This window comes from Bos grunniens, chromosome 22, assembly GCF_055505025.1.
Source record: "Bos grunniens cultivar Pamir isolate PY7600 chromosome 22, Bosgru_T2T1.0, whole genome shotgun sequence".
Taxonomy (NCBI): Eukaryota; Metazoa; Chordata; class Mammalia; order Artiodactyla; family Bovidae; genus Bos; species Bos grunniens.
In genome coordinates, this window is record NC_141186.1 from 53,408,129 (window position 1) to 53,426,589 (window position 18,461).

The 18,461-nt window shown below is 44.7% G+C and overlaps 1 protein-coding gene and 1 long non-coding RNA gene across 6 annotated transcripts in view; one reads left to right on the forward strand and one right to left on the reverse strand.

Moving 5' to 3' along the window:
• The window catches only part of LOC147348612 (uncharacterized), a 197,340-nt gene that overhangs the window by 29,613 nt on the left and 149,266 nt on the right, over nucleotides 1-18,461 (forward strand). For 2 of the 5 annotated variants that reach the window (XR_015151776.1, XR_015151773.1), the window contains exon 2: nucleotides 10,001-10,089. The exons of 1 other annotated variant lie outside the window; for it this stretch is intronic. This is a non-coding gene — a long non-coding RNA (uncharacterized LOC147348612). Of the gene's footprint in view, nucleotides 1-3,944; nucleotides 4,204-10,000; nucleotides 10,090-11,701; nucleotides 11,996-18,461 lie in introns of those variants that run through there. 2 more of the 5 variants (XR_015151775.1, XR_015151772.1) reach the window with 2 other exon arrangements.
• On the reverse strand, nucleotides 5,606-10,424 carry CCR5 (C-C motif chemokine receptor 5). Its single transcript, XM_086368402.1, has 2 exons — nucleotides 10,383-10,424; nucleotides 5,606-8,648 (listed from the first exon to the last, which is right to left on the reverse strand). The coding sequence occupies exon 2, from the start codon at nucleotides 8,635-8,637 to the stop codon at nucleotides 7,579-7,581; it is 1,059 nt and encodes a 352-aa protein (XP_086224528.1). The 5' UTR covers nucleotides 8,638-8,648; nucleotides 10,383-10,424; the 3' UTR covers nucleotides 5,606-7,578.

Below are 18,461 nucleotides of genomic sequence, written 5' to 3' on the forward strand. Positions count from 1 at the left end.
GAAGAGTTGACTCACTGGAAAAGACTCTGATGCTGGGAGGGGTTGGGGGCAGGAGGAGAAGGGGACGACAGAGGATGAGATGGCTGGATGGCATCACTGACTCAATGGACGTGAGTTTGAGTGAACTCCGGGAGTTGGTAATGGACAGGGAGGCCTGGCATGCTGCGATTCATGGGGTCTCAAAGAGTTGGACACGACTGAGCAGCTGAACTGAACTGAATGCACAGCTGAATGGTACTAGGGTGACTCCCCTCGTTTCCCATTTCCCCAGGTTTCTGGTTCTGGCCCAAGGAAGGCAGAGCCTCTGCCCATGTCCCTTTTCCCTGTCAGTGGAGGGCCAATGTTGTCCCTTTCTCTCACCCCTGATTGTCCCAGCTTCTTCGGGAGGAGTGTGGGCTGGGGGGGGGTCTCTTGATTGCAGTTTTTTTCTACTGCTACACCTTGGGGTGAGGGTCCTGGATCTTCATGAGGACAGTGGTGAGAAACCCCATTGCCTTCCTGCCTAAGCCATATCTGCCCATGTTACTTTGCCAGGACTCATTGACTATTATCTAGTTCTGATTCTCCTTGTGTATAAGCTTCTGTCAGAATCCCAGAAATAGGGGAGAGGAAATGACCTGTCATCCACATCCCCATCTCTCACTTTGGTTTGAGCCATAGGGTTTGGATCCAGCCGGAAACCTGATCAGATTCGTTATCCTTAAAAGACTTTTCAGAGGAGATCCGTGAGGTCGAATGGATTGAACATACTGCCACAAAGTTGGGAGGCCCTTTCTGTCTATTACTCTAAACCCTTGGTGTTTGATTTCACACTCAAAGAGCCCTCTCAGGTGTGCAGTGCTTCTGTTCCCCTGCAGAAAGCAACCTGGATCACCCACCATGGTGAAGAGCATTCTTTGCGGGAGTGGGATTCTAATCTAGAGAGCAAATAGCTATTATTAGGAAAGTAGCCCCGGAGAAGGCAATGGCACCCCACTCCAGTACTCTTGCCTGGAAAATCCCATGGACGGAGGAGCCTGGTGGCCTGCAGTCCATGGGGTCTCGAGGAGTCGGACAAGACTGAGCGACTTCACTTTCACTTTTCACTTTCCTGCATTGGAGAAGGAAATGGCAATCCACTCCGGTGTTCTTGCCTGGAGAATCGCGGGGACGGGGGAGCCTGGTGGGCTGCCGTCTATGGAGTTGCACAGAGTTGGACATGACTGAAGTGACTTAGCAGCAGCAGCAGGAAAGTAGCCCACAGTTACAAGAGGTTCCTTTTGTGTGCCAGGTGCTACATTAAGTGGTTAGCATGCAGTTTCTGTTTAATCTTCTGAACCAATCTATAGGGAAGGTATTGTTATTAGGCCCATATTACAGATGAAGACAGTGAAGCTTGGAAACATTTAGTAATGTGCTTGAGAATTTAAACATAGGAATCCTTGATGCCAGAGTCCAAGTAATACCGATATATATCAGTATCTATTGTATGCCAGACTTGTACTGTCATTAATGTAGTATTGGCCATTGGTTCAGTTCAGTTCAGTTGCTTAGTTGTGTCTGACTCTTTGTGACCCCGTGGACTGCAGCACATCAGGCTTCCCTGTCCATAACCAACTGTCCATCACCCTGTCCAACTCCGGGAGCCTACTCAAACTCATGTCCACTGAGTCCGTGATGCCATCCAACCATTTCATCCTCTGTTGTCCCCTTCTCCTCCTGCCTTCAATCTTTCCCAGCATCAGGGTCTTTTCAAATGAGTCAGTTCTTTGCATCAGATGGCCAAATAACTGGAGATTCTGCTTCAGCATCAGTCCTTACAATGAATATTCAGGGTTGACTTCCTTCAGGATTGACTGGTTTGATCTCCTTGCAGTTCTAGGGATTCTCAAGAGTCTCCTCCAACACCACAGTTCAAAAATATCAATTCGTCTGCACTCAGCTTTCTTTATAGTCCAACTCTCACATCCATACATGACCACTGGAAAAACCATAACTTTAACTAGAGGGACCTTTGTTGGCAAAGTAATATCTCTGCTTTTTAATATGCTGTCTAGGTTGGTCATAACTTTTCTTCCAAGGAGCAAGCATCTTTTAATTTCATGGCTGCAGTCACCATCTGCAGTGATTTTGGAGCCCAAGAAAATAAAGTCTGTCACTGTTCCCATTATTTTCCCAACATTTGCCATATTAAAAAATTAATTAATTGAAATAAAAAGCCTAGTTCCACATTCGCATTAGCCACATTTTGCACTGGTCTGGTGGCCACTGTTTTGAACAATGCAAATACAGAGCATTTCCATCATTACAGAAAATGCTACTGCACAGTGCTGGTCTAGACACTATATTCCAGCATAATTCCCAGTGGATATTAATAGTACACCAAATTATAGGAAAGGAATCTGACATCCAGAGTCTTTAAGTCACTTATGCAAACTCCCATAATAGTATTGAGGCTGAGCTGAAGTCAGTCTGATTTTTAAATACCTATTCTTTCATCTACCAGGCTCTTCTTTGTACCCTGCACAAAGGAGAGAGTTAACCAGTGAACAGAGCCCTGATTTGATCATATGTTGGAAAATGTTGTAATTTTCTTAAAAGGGATTTTTGAAGAATATTAGCTAAGTGGTAGTAAACATAAGTAGAGCAATTTGAGACTAAATAGGAGCAATGATCTTCTAAAACTTTATTTCTCTGCAGAATTTTCATTGTCGTATGCAGGGTTGACCAGGACTCCCAGAGTTATCCAGTTCTTTAAGGATGATGGTTTTCGCTGGACTTGGTTAAAGGTGGGGCTTACTGAAGGGAGACGGAAACAGTGGGGGCAAAATTCTTTTACCTAAGGAAGCAAAATCTATATTCACTTCCAAACCATCTCAGACAGACCTTGATGTGTTCTTTATTGAATTTGAAGCCGCCAAGCTCAGCATGGGTGCCAGACATCCCACTTTTATTTACTTTTCACTTGGAACAGACAGGTCAAAACACAATCCAAAACCAGAAATGAAAGCAAAATATTTGGAGCCTGGAATACAGATTATTTTTATATTGCCAATTAAGTCTAGATTTACATGCTTTTAAAATCAGCCTAGGGGAAGGCAGAGTCAGTGTTCTGTTATGAAAATGGAAAGATCTGAGTCCAGACTCTCCTGGGCCCACAAGTCGCCCACTCTGAGGCTGGGCAGCATCCTGTCCAGATGGCAGTCCTCCCTGAACCTGCTTTCAGTTCAACCAGCTGTAAGCAAGTGGTGTTCAAACTTGTGGCAGCACTTAGAATCACCTGGGGAATTTCTGAAAGTCAGAACCACAGGCTGCATCACAGACTTCAAATCTGAATCCCAGAAATTGGCCAAATCTGCAGAGATTGGTTCTGGGCAGCTGGGACCTTCACTACAGGCATCAGTGAAAGTTGCTCAGTCGTGTCTGACTCTTTGCGACCCCATGGACTACAGCCCGCCAGGCTCCTCTGTCCATGGGATTCTCCAAGCAACAGTACGGGAGTGCGTTGCCATTCCATCAGTGAGGCCTCCACTGATGCTCCACTTGTTCTTCACAAATAACGAGTACTGCATCATCCACCCCGACCTGTTGTGGTGATAATTCTTGTACACAACAGCTGTGGTGCCAGCAGAGACAGACATGAAATAGCTGAGTATAAAAATGCCCCGTCTGCATCTCTCTGATAAAGGATGGCTGCTGGCCACACTTGTTAATTTGCTAAGTGACCACAGGAGGGCAGTACAGCACAAGGTTCTTAATGGCTTTGCATTTAATTTGAAAACGACATATAAGCTGTGCTTTAAAAAAATAGTTCCCACTTTATAAGAGACAAACATAAGTTGCTGAAGCATGACAGAATCAAAGTGACACAGAACTTATTCTCAAAGTAGTAACAGTATGGAGCCAAATATAAGAGTTACAAAAATGCTTACAATAAATTAAGGAAAATGAAAAGTGTGGCATAGACATATACATAATGTAAAATATTAAAGTTTGACAGTATTTTAGAAAAATACAAGCAAGATTTTTATAGTGAAGTTTATTTAATTGTTCAGGACCTATGGAAAATGCCTCTTTCTGCCTCTTCTGTCTACCCTCACCCCAAGGGTTATATAGATGCTCTGCACAAACCCTGAACTGCTGGTAAAGGATATGCTTCAAGCTATGAGCCAGAGCAGTTAGGAAGTTCAGGAGTTGTTCTCTGGCTCACATCTCACTTCCGTGGTAAGTCTCCTGCCTTCATAAGAAGGGTTAACACTTGGACATCTGTGTTCATGTGGGGGAGTCTGTCCTTTGATTTTAAAGTAAATGACATTAATTTAGTCACTAGAAATACCAACGCATTTAATTTAGTGAGAGCTGCTGCTACTGAGAACCCTTGTAATACAGATGTCAGCAGAACCCTAATTTATGAATTTGCACATTATTCCTCCCTCTAAGGACATTCACCTTTTCTTTGACTTTCTCCATGGCATGTACGAAACCCCCTCCTTGACAGGGCTTCTGGGTTGAGGCATTGAGATAAGTCAGAGCCTGTGGGCCACAATGAATTAACATTCATTTATGATCTAAACAATGGGCAAAAAGTGGGCAGTGAAGGGGCCTACAGAGCCAGGGGTGTGGAGGATCCAGGCAAATGAGTGGTGAGGAGTACACATGATGGGGGACAAGATGCACCCTGGGAAGGCCACAGACACATTGGGTAGCTTTTCTTCATGTTGACATTGGACTTGTTTTATTTAGCAGGAAAGAGGATGAGAAGTACATGTGTATCAGTCATAAAACTGACATCTTCCAAACTCCCTATGAAGCCACCTTCATCTTACAGGGGAGGCCTCCTTTCTCCCTGGTCCTTCCCTCTGCTTTAACCCCAGCCCCTCCCACCTGACCTCAGTTCATGCCTCCTTGTGCCCTGTGAGATGGAAGGCAGTCCTTCAGGATTGTTAGGGAGAAGCTGTCCTTGTCACAGACCTCCAAGTTAGAATGGCAACCGACTCTAGAGTGTGCTTGGAAGAGGAGAGGGAAGCAGGGGGAAAACTGTGAATGTGCCCAGGTAGGTCACCTCTACCTGGAGCACCTGTCCTTGACGGAAGGAGGCACGTGCACAGAAGTCTATGTGAACACCGTTGCCATCACTGCAATGGCAGCCAGGTTTTGGGGAGAGATTGTCAAATGAAACAAAAGCAATCTTTATAGCCACCGATGACCTTTTTCTGTATCATGTGTCTGCAACACAAGATTACAGATGAATGACCAAGTTACAACATTATGTTTTTTCCATTGTCCAACCTAGACAGCTAACGTGTTGAATCACACATTGATTTTCTCTGAAGAATCATGTCAATTCTTTTGCTTGAGTAGAGAATTAAGTTTGAAATTTAAAAGTTTTCAGGGTCAGTTGCTCAGGATCTCCACTGTGAGAGATAGCGTCTTTAAAAACAAATTATTCTGGCAATTTTACCCAGTGAGAGGGTCAACTTTAAAAAACAATTAGAAAAAGTAATCCTCAATATGTGTGTTTGTATGTGTGTGAAATTTTCCAAATAAGCTACTTAAAAAGTTCTCTCACAATTTTATGTGCAGTATTCTAAATGTACATTGGCTGAAAGAACAAGAATACAGTCAATTATTTTTTAGAGTTTTTATTAGATGCATATTTTCTTTCAAGCAACTTGTAACTGTCTATATACATAATAATGTCATATATATGTATATGTGTGTGTGTGTGTATATATATATATGTCAGAATGTTTGAACTGACCCAGAGACGAGGCTCATATGCCACGTGTATACTCTCAACAACTTTAAGAGCAAGACAAAAGACCCTTCCAGTCACTTCCTATTGACAGCCACAACCCTCAAGTTTCGCACTTTAGAGCTGGAGAAAAATCAGTAGTACCTCTTATTCTGACATCTTAATCTCTTGAGAGGTTCTCATACCTTTGTGTTTTCCCACCTAATCTTTACAGTGATGGTCTTAGCTACCCCTGGACTCAAAACAGTCTTAGGCATATACAAAATAATAATATAACTAGCAAACTGCAAAAATCCCACACAGTTCTTCCTTTGAAAGAAGTCTCTTAGTGTTTGGATAAGGTTTGTTCAGAAATGCATCTGGAATGTGTATCTCTAGCCCCCACATTCAGGTTGAAGCACAGAGGTTGGTAAATTGTGTATTCTGTGGTTTAAAAAGCTTGAAGCGACCTGTTTCCAAATGAGTGTGTCCTTCTTCCCTTTATCTATTGATAGCAGTCATTTAGGCTTCCCTCGGCTCTTCCGGGCCTCTTTACTCAGTGCTTATAAAGCTTTGGATTTTTGTTAACTATGTAATCAGTACCACCCAAGTGTCATATCTGACCTGGAAGTGTTTCTGGACCTCAGACTCATGCATTTGTAAATCTAGTATTTCAGAGCCACCTGGAGATGCCTCATGGTTTGAGCCAGGATGGAAGGACTGCTCTGGTGGCTGGAGCAGTCAACGGCAGACAGCCCAGGGTCTGTCTGCCTAGGGTGGTGTTCAGCTTACAAAACTGGACCCTTTCTCTTCCACCAACCCCTGTTTTGACCTAAACCTCCTTCTCCTCCCATGCTTAATGTCTCTTTTAGGGCAGTTCTGATGCTTGCCTCAAATCTAGGGAGTCTCTGATTCCTCTCTGCCCTTCACTGCCAAGCCAAATCCACCCCAAATTCTGCTGACTCTCATCCTCAGTGCTGTGAGGAGGTATCCATCCTTCCCATCTCTGGCTTCAACTTTAGTGGAGCCTCCTCACTTGATCACATTGTTGCTGGTCTCCTTGACCTGAATGCTCACCTTTCCAGGCCATCCTTTGGTTACGGAATGAGCCTTCTGCAACACTGGCCAGGGCTCCCCACTCTGCTCTCAGACTTTGATGAGCAATGCCATCCAGTTTTCTCATGCGCCAGCCTCATTTTTCGTCCCAGGAGTTCCCCCAGCCAGTGCCTGTCTCCCCACAGCCAAGTTTTGCCTGCATCCTGGAGCTCAGCTTCCTTCTCCACCAACAGACCATTGACCTCCAGTCCTTTTTCTGTGAAGAAGCCTTCCCAGCTCTCAGCAGACCACAGGGCTCTTCTTTGGCACCAGTGTCTGTGGAACTTATTAACATACCTTTTGGGGGAGATCCCACATGGAAGATGTCATTCCTTATCTGATCACTGGCATGTCTTTTCTCTCCATGGCAAGAGAAGGACCTATTTTAATCACTTTTGCAACCTGGCTATGGCCCTACCCAGATAAGAAACTATACAATACTTTCCTCAGTTCATTTTGTTATTCCTGTTCAGGTAACCAAACTCAGGAATTAACAATTCTCTGAGAAGTTGTTTTTTTTTTTAAGACATTGAACCTTTTGTAGTGAGGGGAGAGCTTGCCAATAAATTGTATGTGGAGGGGGACGGTGAGAAGATTGCTATTTCATCAGCATGTTTTGGTTTGGCTTTCTAGAATTGATGGACTTGAAATATCTAATATATTTAGAACTGATGCCAAACTGACGGATGAAGTCTTAAATCCTTGTTGACAGTAATTTCCTCTTGAAAAGAACTACTCCCCCACAGTTTGCAGGTATAAACTGAGTCAGATCACAAGCCAACAGAGATTTCCTGTTCTCCTGTGGATCGTGTATAAACGGAGCTTACTCGCTCTGGAGCCTCTCCCTGGAAGACTGGACAGCCTTTGCAGAAGCGGCTGGCGAAGTACTTTCGGAAGAACCGTAAGAGATAGTTTCGGAACTTCTCCCCCACGAAGGCGTAGATGATGGGGTTGATGCAGCAGTGCGTCATCCCCAGGGTCTCTGTCACCTGCATGGCTTGGTCCAGCCTGTTAGAGCCACTGCAGTTATTCAAGCCAAAGAATTCCTGGAAGGTGCTCAGGAGAAGGACGATGTTGTAGGGAGCCCAGAAGAGAAAGTAGACAATCATGATCACGAAGATGAGCCTCACAGCCTTGTGCTTCTTCTTCTCGTTGCGACACCGGAGCAGGGTTTTTATGATTCCCGAATAGCAGACGATCATGACAAGCAGTGGCAGCACCAGCCCCAAGATGACTATCTTTAAAGTTTGGAAATTCTTCCAGAAATGATACTGACTGGATGGGAAATGCGGGCTGCATGTATGACGAGAGCCTTCTTTTTGGGATTTGGTAAAGATAATTCCTGGGAGAGAGGCAAACACAGCCACCACCCAGGTGACCACACTTGTCGCCGCCCCAAAGGTGACTGTTCTGGCTTTTAAAGCAAACACAGCATGGACGATAGCCAGGTACCTATCGATTGTCAAGAGGATGATGAAGAAGATTCCACCAAAATAACCAATGAAATAGAACCCTGTGAATAACTGGCACGTTGTATTTCCAAAGACCCACTGGTCTGCAGCATAGTGAGCCCAGAATGGGATGGTGATGATGAAAAGTAGGTCAGAGATGGCCAAGTTGAGCAGATAGATGTCAGTCATGCTCTTCAGCTTTTTGCAGTTTATCAGGATGAGGACAACCAGCATGTTACCCACAAAACCAAAGATGAATACCAGCGAGTAGAGTGGGGGCAAGAGGCGGGCTGCAATTTGCCTCACGTTGAGTTTTTGGCATGGCTCTGACATCCCATAATCAATGTCATAGAGGGGAGTTGATGTTTGATAATCCATTTTGCTTGACTCTGTAAATAAAGAAAAGCTCTTTTATAAAGTCCTAGAATGTCCTTAGCAGTCCATCGTGAATGCAAACCATTTTACATACTAAAGTAGGTTTTAAAAATTGATACATAGATTTCTACATTTAACTGAAGTCCCTTTTTTGGTCAAACAATGAACTTTTTATATTAGTTTGCTGCTAGCTTCTCTGCTTTGGGTTTCCGTGGTGGCTCAGATGGTAAAGAATCTGCCTGCAATGCAGGAGACCTGGGTTCGATCCCAGAGTTGGGAAGATCTCCTGGAGGAGGAAATGGCAACCCACTCCAGTATTCTTGCCTGGAGAATTCCATGGTCAGAGGAGCCTGGTGGGCTACAATTCATGGGATCAAAAAAGTCAGACACGACTGAGCGACTAACACTCTGTTTACTAGACGGAGAGCATCAGCCCTCTCACCAAATAAAATTGGGTGTTGCGTGGCCACGTGCAGTGAATGAAGCTGTGATAACAATGTCCAGAAACTGGGTCAGGGACTGTCCAACCGTGTCTGTTCTTAAGCCGTCATTCCCCGGAGTTAGCTTACACATAGCATCATTAGGAGCTTGCTGGTGGTAATGAACAGTTCTCAAGGGCACTCTGCCTACCAAGCACTGTTCTAAGCTTCACTTCATTCATTCAGTTAATCCTCAAGGTGACTTAGTGAGGCAGGTCAGGTTTATTGTCCCCGTTTTGCAAATAAGAACCTCGGAGCACAGAGAAGATGAGTAACTTCCCCAAAGACCCACAGGGAGTAAGCAACTAATTCTGAAGGCAGGCAGTGCACACTGTAACTCTTATCTGCTACAGTCCCTGTCTTTCACTCCTTGGTGAGAGAACTACAAGCAGGATTGTCAGCCTGGAGCCTTGATGTAGTCAAAATGAAACAGACTGGTGCCCAAGTCCCTGGAGAAGGTCATAGGAGCCAGTAGCCAGTTGTCAAGTCCCGATTGCCATTCTCACATTTTCTCTGAAGTTTGTGTTTGTAGTTTCTGAACTGCTATGATTAAGGACCCCCTCCCCTAATACATAAGAAATGGTCAAGTGGACAGTGTTTCATCTCCTAGCATGCGTCCTGTGTTAGCTTAGTTCCTTCACAACCCACTAACTTGCCTGGTCTATTTAGGTCCCACTGCTTGACTGAGAATTTTCTTTAATTAGTCCCTGTGAGACTCCAGCTCCCAGTACCTCAGATTAAGCAGCTGGGAAAAGCACACAGAAAAATCTCACCTTTAAATTCTGAGCCAGAAAAAGAATCAACTAGATGTGCAATGAAAATTGATTTGATACTTATAACTTGTTATTAATTTGGACAATTTTCAGGCTTCCTTCTTTTCTTGGCAGAAATAAAAGGAGACTTAGACGCAGCTTCTGGTCGGGCACATGTTCAGAGGGCATCCTGCTGAGGAGGTTTTATTTCTCCTAACCAAAAGGTAGTGTCTGTCAAAGTTTTGGCCGGTAATTATTCTCTGAAAATATCTTTCTTTTGAAAGGTGAAGGCTTTTTATAGTCTTTCATTCATAATCCTGTTTTGTATCTTTGATGTTATCACAGTCTGAAACTGATTCTAAACTCTAACTTTTTCCTTACTTAAAGATTATATTTTAAGATAGTTCAGTGAGCACCTGGTGTATTTCTGATGTTTTCTATGGTTTCCTGTAAAGGCTTTTACTCATCACTCAAGCTGCGCTAAGAAATAGGCAAAGTTAGCTGAGAGACGACTTACCGAGAGAGATTCTCGTAGGGGAACGGATGTCTCAGCTCCTCTGACCAGCTGAGCTGTGCAAGTCAAACATATAGACAGCATAAAAGTAGGAAATGCACAGTTTCTTCTGAGTTGGGGGCGGAGTTTTACTGAATAAGTATCTGGCCGTGCAAAAAATCATCAAAGAACAGTCCTTTTTTTTTTTCTTAAATTGAGCTTAAAATAGACTAGAAAATAGATCTCTAATCTGAAACTTTATTCATGGGTTTCCCTGATTACGCAATTTCTTTTTGCTTCTTAGTTCACCCAACTACCCAAATGGTTAGAAAAAAGAAGGAATTAAAGGATATTAGAACTAGAACATTCATAAGCATCTAGTCAAAGGGCCATGTTTTACTGAAAGAAACTGCTGTCCAAGAGACAAATGATTTGTACTAGACTGCAGGGCTTATCAATGGGGAGGCTCAGAGGGTGAGAGATTCTGACCCACTTGCTATTTGTCTTCCACAGAAGCCAACTGAAACTGACTTTAAAGTGGGGGGAACATCTCACATTGACCCTGTGATCCCCCTTAAACCTGGGCTTCCCAGCTGGCTCAGTGGTGAAGAACCTGTTTGCTGACACAGGAGATGTGGGTTTGATCACTGGGTTGGAAAGATCGCCTGGAGGAGGAAATGGCAAACCACTTCAGTATTCTTGCCTGGAAAATCCATGGATGGAGGAGCCTGGTGGGCTACACACAGTCCCTGGGTTTGTAAGAAATCTGACACAACTGAGGGACTGAGCGTGCATGCCCCCGACTTGTTCACTCCCTCACTACCCCCTTTCCTCCCACAACTCACACACATACACTCACCACCCAATACTATTTTCCTCTGCAAACTAAAATAGCTGATTGCTTAAGGGTTTTTACTGTACGTTCACCTGTGAGCTGAACGTGTTGCCCATCTTTCTCCAGATCAAGTACCTTTGGGGCACGTCATTATACAATGTTAGCCTCCTTGTTCACCATTTTGCAGCCCTCCAAGGCAGCCCATGTTTGTGGGTAGCTGTACTGTGCCAGGGACATAGGTAGCAGAGTCCCACACTCCAAGGATACAGTCTATCTGGAATTTCTTTGAGAATTTTTCAACATGAAACAGGCAGCAAGTGGCAGAAGAAAAGGGTCAAGTTCAGGATTCTATTTCAATATCTCCAGTCACCCCAGGCTTCCTTGGTGGTTGGTTACTTATCTAAAAACCTCAATTGTTGACAACAGAACTGAGAACATAGAACAGAACTGAGAGCCAGCCCTGAGCCACAGGAGGGCCCTCTGCGTGCTTTTGTTTCCTCCACCACAGGCTAAGAAACACACGCCAACACGGACTTGTGATCTGAGAAGACCCCAAACCTGCTGAAGTGGCCTCTGCAGTCAGTTGCCTGAACTCAAGGCCTGGCCCTACCCTCAGCTTTCTCATTTGTGGAATGGGCTGAATAATGGTAGTTGCTCCTTGGGTTTGTTGGGAGGATTGGTTGAGACATCCAAGTTGAGAATGTAGCATATAATATACACTAAAAAAAAATCAGACTCGTACTCATTCAGTGATTCTTAGAGAGATTTATTATATAAAATTCTAATAAAATTGGTTTCCTGGGGTCCTTGTCAGCAAGGCAGAGCTGAAAGGGAGAAGCTAATGGCTGGTGCTCCAGAGTAGGGGGTTATGACTGCTGGGGAAAGCCAGAATAGGGCAGAAAGAACCAGCAACTGGCAATCAAAACCAGGGCAATGAATCATGAAAAAAGTGTTCAAATTCACGCTGTATGTGGATTCAGGAGACAGCGGTCGAGAACTGGAGTCCAGCCACTAGGCTGGGCTTGCTGCTAAGTCACTTCAGTTGTGTACGACTCTGTGTGACCCCATAGACGGCAGCCCACCAAGCTGCCCCGTCCCTGGGATTCTCCAGGCAAGAACACTGGAGTGGGTTGCCATTTCCTTCTCTAATTCATGAAAGTGAAAAGTGAAAGTGAAGTCGCTCAGTCATATCCAACTCTTAGCGACCCCATGGACTGCAGCCTACCATGCTCCTCCATCCATGGGATTTTCCAGGCAAGAGTACTGGAGTGGGGTGCCATTGCCTTCTCCAGGCTGGGCTCAATCCTCAGCTTTACTGTTTACCACTTGATTTGTACAAGTTTCCGAAGCTTTCCAGATCTTAGTTTTCTTATCTGTAAAATGAAGGCAAAAAAACCCCAATCACAAATGTGCTTGACAGATGTGTGGTCAAGATCAAATGACAGAACAAGTGTAGAGCCTTTTGTTGGTATTGGCTCTCTGTGGGCTAGTTAAGTGGTGTCGTACAAAGTATGCTTGAGAAAGCATTTGCAAAATGGGTAGCAAATAAATTAATACAAAATTTCACAGGAAATAGGGAATATAATTTGTCTCAATGAAGAGACCCTTGTGTGTTCACTGGTAATACACTGGGTAGAACTCTTAGATGCTGCAGGACAAACATAATGTGTCTGTGTGTGGCTTTGGTTGCTTTGTACTTTACCACATGGACCTGGGGTTTGTCTGCCCTGTCTTCTGCGGGTTGTCATTGGGGTGGTTGTAGACTTGAGGGAACGCTTACCCCCAGAGGGCAGTGTAGAGTAGTGAAGCAGGCTCAGAGTCACCCAGACTGTGCTGCTGACTCATTGTGTGCCCTTAGCCAGATCCTACCCCTCTCTGAGCTTCTGTTTCCTATTTTGTCAAATTATGTGCTAGACTTTAGGGGCCCCAGGAGACCTCCCTCCTGAAATACAAAATGACTCCATGGCCAAGTTGCTTTGGAAAAGACACATTTGGGCAATACAGGGTGAGGATTCACAGGCTGAAACAAGGAAGCACAGCTTAGCAGTGTGTGTGTGTCCCCTTTTAGGGGGACATTCAGGTCACCTTTTGGGATAGGGGTTCATTCCAGGGATGCACAAGGAAGGGAGGACCCATGGGAACATCTTCAGCATTTAATCAATGAATTATTGCTCTGGATACAACAGCAAGGCAAACCAGTGGTTTATCATGCCATGACTTAGTTTTCCCATCTCTGCTTATCTTCTTACCTTGGCCCTTCCAGTTTCCAGGGCTCTGGTTCTGATATGCAGGTCTTCAGACTCTCCATGAGGAATGATCTTTTGGCTGGTTTGCTGCTCTGGACTTGATGCCCAGCCCTCCTCCTGGGGTGCTGGCCAAGCTTTCACTAGCTGCTCCAGGTCGAGTCATTGTACCCAAGTTCTGAGGGCTTCTCTCTGCTTGCCCACGCCATCTCTGGACCATGACTCAGAGCATCACACACAAGATGGGGAGGACACCTACTCTTTTCTTGGGTTCAGAGGGCCAACTGCATGAGCTCAATGAACTGAAACCCTGGGGGCTCACACGGACTCTATCGATGTCAGCAGTGAGATGGGCTGAAAAGATAGCACACGAATCTCTTAGTTTTTAAAACATGTATCTAATTCTAAAACTAACACATCATGCTCATTGTATCAAGTTAGGAAAAACAGAAAAATAGAAAGTACAGAAAAGATTAGTCATTGTCTCACAATCTCAAAACAGTCCCTCAACACATGATGTATTTTAATCCAGACCTTTTCCCATGCATACTTTTTGATTAATTGTTCTCACACACATACCAGTTCATTATGCTGCTCCTTTTTTTGGCTAAAAATTACAGTATAGGTATGTACCCATGTTGTTAAAAATTCTTTATAAATACATCTCTTTAATTGTTACTTAGATTGATGTGTAACTTACATGTAGCAAAAACACACTAGTCCTAGGTGTACATTTTGGGGAAGTTTTGATACACATACATCCCTGTCACCAGATGATAGAGAGCAGCCCTGTCACCCCAGAACATGCCCTCACACCCAGCCCCACCTTGCAGGGGCCAGTCTGTCTTCAGTGCATGAATGAGATGTACCTCTTTTATAGCTTCACATAAATGGAATCACAAATGCTGTCCTCTTTCTCTCTGGCTCCTTTTGTTCAACCGAATGCAGTAACTGTATGTGACAGAGCTCTGTTGTTAGGTGAGCCCTTTCCCTGGGTCACTCACTTGGACAGCATGTTGTGGGTGTTGCTGTCAGTGCTCTGATATCTCCACCAAGGAGGAAACTCCTAGTGTCCCTGAAGCCCCCTTCACCAGCAGAGCCAGAGAATCCCCATGGTTCTCAAAGATACAGGAAGAATCCCCCACCCCCACCAGTATTACCTTTTGCACCTGTGTGCCTCAGCAGTGATGCTGGGGTCCCATTACTTCTCTTCATCTACTGCTCCAGACACCATTCATGGTGAGTGGGAATGGGGGGCCACCATCCTGTCCTCTTCACTCCCACTGTGTCTGTCCATTCAGTTCAGTTCAGTCACTCAGTTGTGTCTGACTCTGCAAACCCATGGACTGCAGCACACCAGGCTTCTCTGTCCATCACCAACTCCCGGAATTTACTCAACCTCATGTCCATCAAGTCAGTGATGCCATCCAACCATCTCGTCCTCTATCATCCCCTTGCCTTCAATCTTACCCAGCATCAGGGTCTTTTCCAGTAAGTCAGTTCTTTGCATCAGGTGGCCAAAGTATTGGAGTTTCAGCTTCAACATCAGTCCTTCCAATGAATAGCCAGGACTGATCTTTAGAATGGACTGGTTTGATCTCCTGGCAGTCCAAGGGACTCTGAAGAGTCTTCTCCAACACCACAGTTCAAAAGCATCAATTCTTTGGTGCTCAGCTTTCTTTATAGTCCAACTCTCACATCCATACATGACTACTGGAAAAACCATGGCTTTGACTAGATGGACGTTTGTTAGCAAGATAATGTCTCTGCTTTTTAATATGCTGTCTAGGTTTGTCATAGTTTTTCCAAGGAGCAAGTGTCTCTTAATTTCATGGCTGCAGTCACCATCTGCAGTGATTTTGGAGCCCAAGAAAATAAAGTCTGTCACTGTTTCCATTGTTTCCTCATCTATTTGCCATGAAGTGATGGGACCAGATGCCATGATCTTAGTTTTCTGAATGTTGAGCTTTAAGCCAACTTTTTCACTCTCCTCTTTCACTTTCATCATTAAGAGGCTCTTTAGTTCTTCTTTGCTTTCTGCCATAAGGGTGGTGTCATCTGCATGTCTGAGGTTATTGATATTTCTCTTGGCAATATGATTCCAGCTTGTGCTTCATCCAGCCCAGCATTCTGGATGATGTACTCTGCCTATAAGTTAAATAAGCAAGGTGACAATATATGGCCTTGATGTACTCCTTTCCCAATTTGAAACCATTCTGTTGTTCCATGTCCAGTTCTAACTGTTGCTTCTTGACCTGCATACAGATTTATTAGGAGACAGGTAAGGTGGTCTGGTATTCCCATGTCTTTCAGAATTTTCCACAGTTTATTGTGATCCACACAGTCAAAGGCTTTGGCATAGTCAATGAAGCAGATGTTTTTTTCTGAAACTCTCTTGCTTTTTTGATGATCCAGTGGATGTTGGCAATCTGATCTCTGGTCCCTCTGGCTTTTCTAAATCCAGCTTGAACATCTAGAAGTTCACGTATTGCTGAAGCCTGGCTTGGAGAATTTTGAGCATTACTTTACTAGTGTGTGAGATGAGTGCAATTGTGTGGTAGTTTTAGCATTCTTTGGCATTGCCTTTCTTTGGGATTGGAATGAAAACTGACCTTTTCCAGTCCTGTGGCCACTGCTGAGTTTTCCAAATTTGCTGGCATATTGAGTGCAGCACTTTCACAGCATCATCTTTCAGGATTTGAAATAGGTCAACTGGAATTCTATCACTTCCACTAGCTTTGTTTGTAGTGATGCTTCCTAAGGCCCACTTGACTTCACATTCTAGGATGTCTGGCTCTAGGTGAGTGATCACACCATCGTCATTATCGTGGTCGTGAAGATCTTTTTTGTATATTCTTTTGTAGAGTATTCTTGCCACCTCTTCTTAATATCTTCTGCTTCTGTTAGGTCCATACCATTTCTGTCCTTTATTGTGACCATCTTTATTGCATGAAATGTTCCCTTGGTATCTCTAATTTTCTTGCAGAGATCACTAGTCTTTCCCATTCTGTTGTTTTCCTCTATTTCTTTGCAATGATCATTGAGGAAGGCTTTCTTATCTCTCCTTGCTATTCGGAACTCTGCATTCAAATGGGTATATCTTTTCTTTTCTCCTTTGGCATTGCCAAAGCTTCTCTTCTTTTCTCAGCTATTTGTAAGGCCTCCTCAGACAACCATTTTGCCTTTTTGCATTTCTTTTTCTTGGGGGATGGTCTTGATCACTGTCCTTTGGACCCTTCCAAGTTGGACCCCTTTACCCAGCCCATGCACCATGCTCCCCTAGCCCTGTGCAGATCATCAAGCTGAGTAGACACTAATAGGCTGTCCACCTCATCACTTTGTTAGATATGTCCAGACTTGGTGGAAACCCCATAACCCTGCTGAGAAGCCTGATCTGTGCACTTTGGGATTTCTTTTAGATCAGTGTGCAGACATGAAGCTAATGCAACTTTATGTGTGGTGAGGTGTGGTTTAGTTGCTAAGTCGTGTCTGACTCTTGCGACCCCATGGGCTGCAACCTGCTAGGCTCCTCTGTCCATGGGATTCTCTGGGCAAGAATACTGGAGTGGGTTGCCATTTCCTTCTCCAGGGGACCTTCCCAACCCAGGGATCGAACCTGGGTCTCCTGCATTGCAGGCAGATTCTTTACCAACTGAGCTATGAGGGAAGCCCCTAAGTGTGGTAACAGAAGTCTAATGTATGATTAAGGTGTGTACTAGATCTAGCACAGTCTTCAGTGGGTCAGGTCACACCTTCACCTCTATATTCTGCTCTCTGTATAACAGGATATTAGGTGGGACTTTTCCTGTTGCCCCAGAACTGGCAACTATGGCCTGAGGCTGAGGACAACGAGGTGTTAAGTACCCTGAAATTCTACAAAAAACCACTGACACCTAGGATTGAACACCTCCTCCAGGGCTTTCTAAGTGTGACAGATTCAGCTCTGTGCCCCTAGTCACCATGACAACTCTTCTCACTGCGTCCTGTACAAGGTGGAGACAGGTTTGGGCAGGAAAAGGTTTTAGAAGTGGGTGAGGTTGATGGGAAAGAGGGTGGGGTTCCTCTCCTCAAAGCCAAAGGAGGGACCTCTGAGAGAAACGTGTGAGGAGTGGAAACTTGCTGGAAGGGGAGGCCAGTACCTCGTTCCTGGGTGGGGCATCCACTGGGCAGCAAGCCCCCTGAGCAGGAAAGAGGAGATTGGGAGACAGGTGATGGTGGAGACGGTGTGTGGCAGTCCCAAGGATGTCTAGTGATAAACGTGGTGCCGGACTGTGGCATCTGGAGACATAGCCAACTCAGTCACTCACCACACCCAGGGCTGGCCCTCCCTGAGTTCATAGGCTGCCTCGTGGAGGCCACTCACTAGCCCAGACACTTCTTCACTCGTGTTGGGTTTCCTCTTGGTGGCCCTTGGTGACCTTTGTCACTGGCTAATCTCACCTGAGGCCATTTCAATTTGTCAGAGAAATTTTAATAGGGAGAAAAAGTGAGGGCAAAGAGGTAGGGTCTTGATGGCTTACTTCCAAGAGACGGCAGGGCCTCTCTGAAAAATACTCAAACTGTCCCAGTTACCACAGATTGAGGAGGATGGTATGGGGTGGACGGTGCCAAGTGCCAGCTCCACCAAGAGTCTTAAGTATGATACCCACCCCTTGGAATGATCATCTTTCCTGACATCTGCTTACCTCAAATGGCCCACTTGAATGCTGTCCCTGTGATAAAGGAGACTTGGGGTTTCCACTTCTAGAAAATGGTTCTAGAGATGGTTGGCAGCTTTTAAGTGGCAGTTTGTTTGGTGGCAATAAAATCCTGCTGTAGCTATTATTACTATGATGCCGGACTCACTTTCTCCTTGGGGCTCTCAAAAAATTTCACACACACGTCTGTTTCTGTGCCTTGCATACACTGCCTTGCATAATGCATTGTGATTATTAATACTCTATTGTGATGATTATTTCTCCCCTGCTCCTCCCCATCAGTTGTCTCTGGGCTGGGAGGTCTAAGGGCATGAGAATAACATAACCA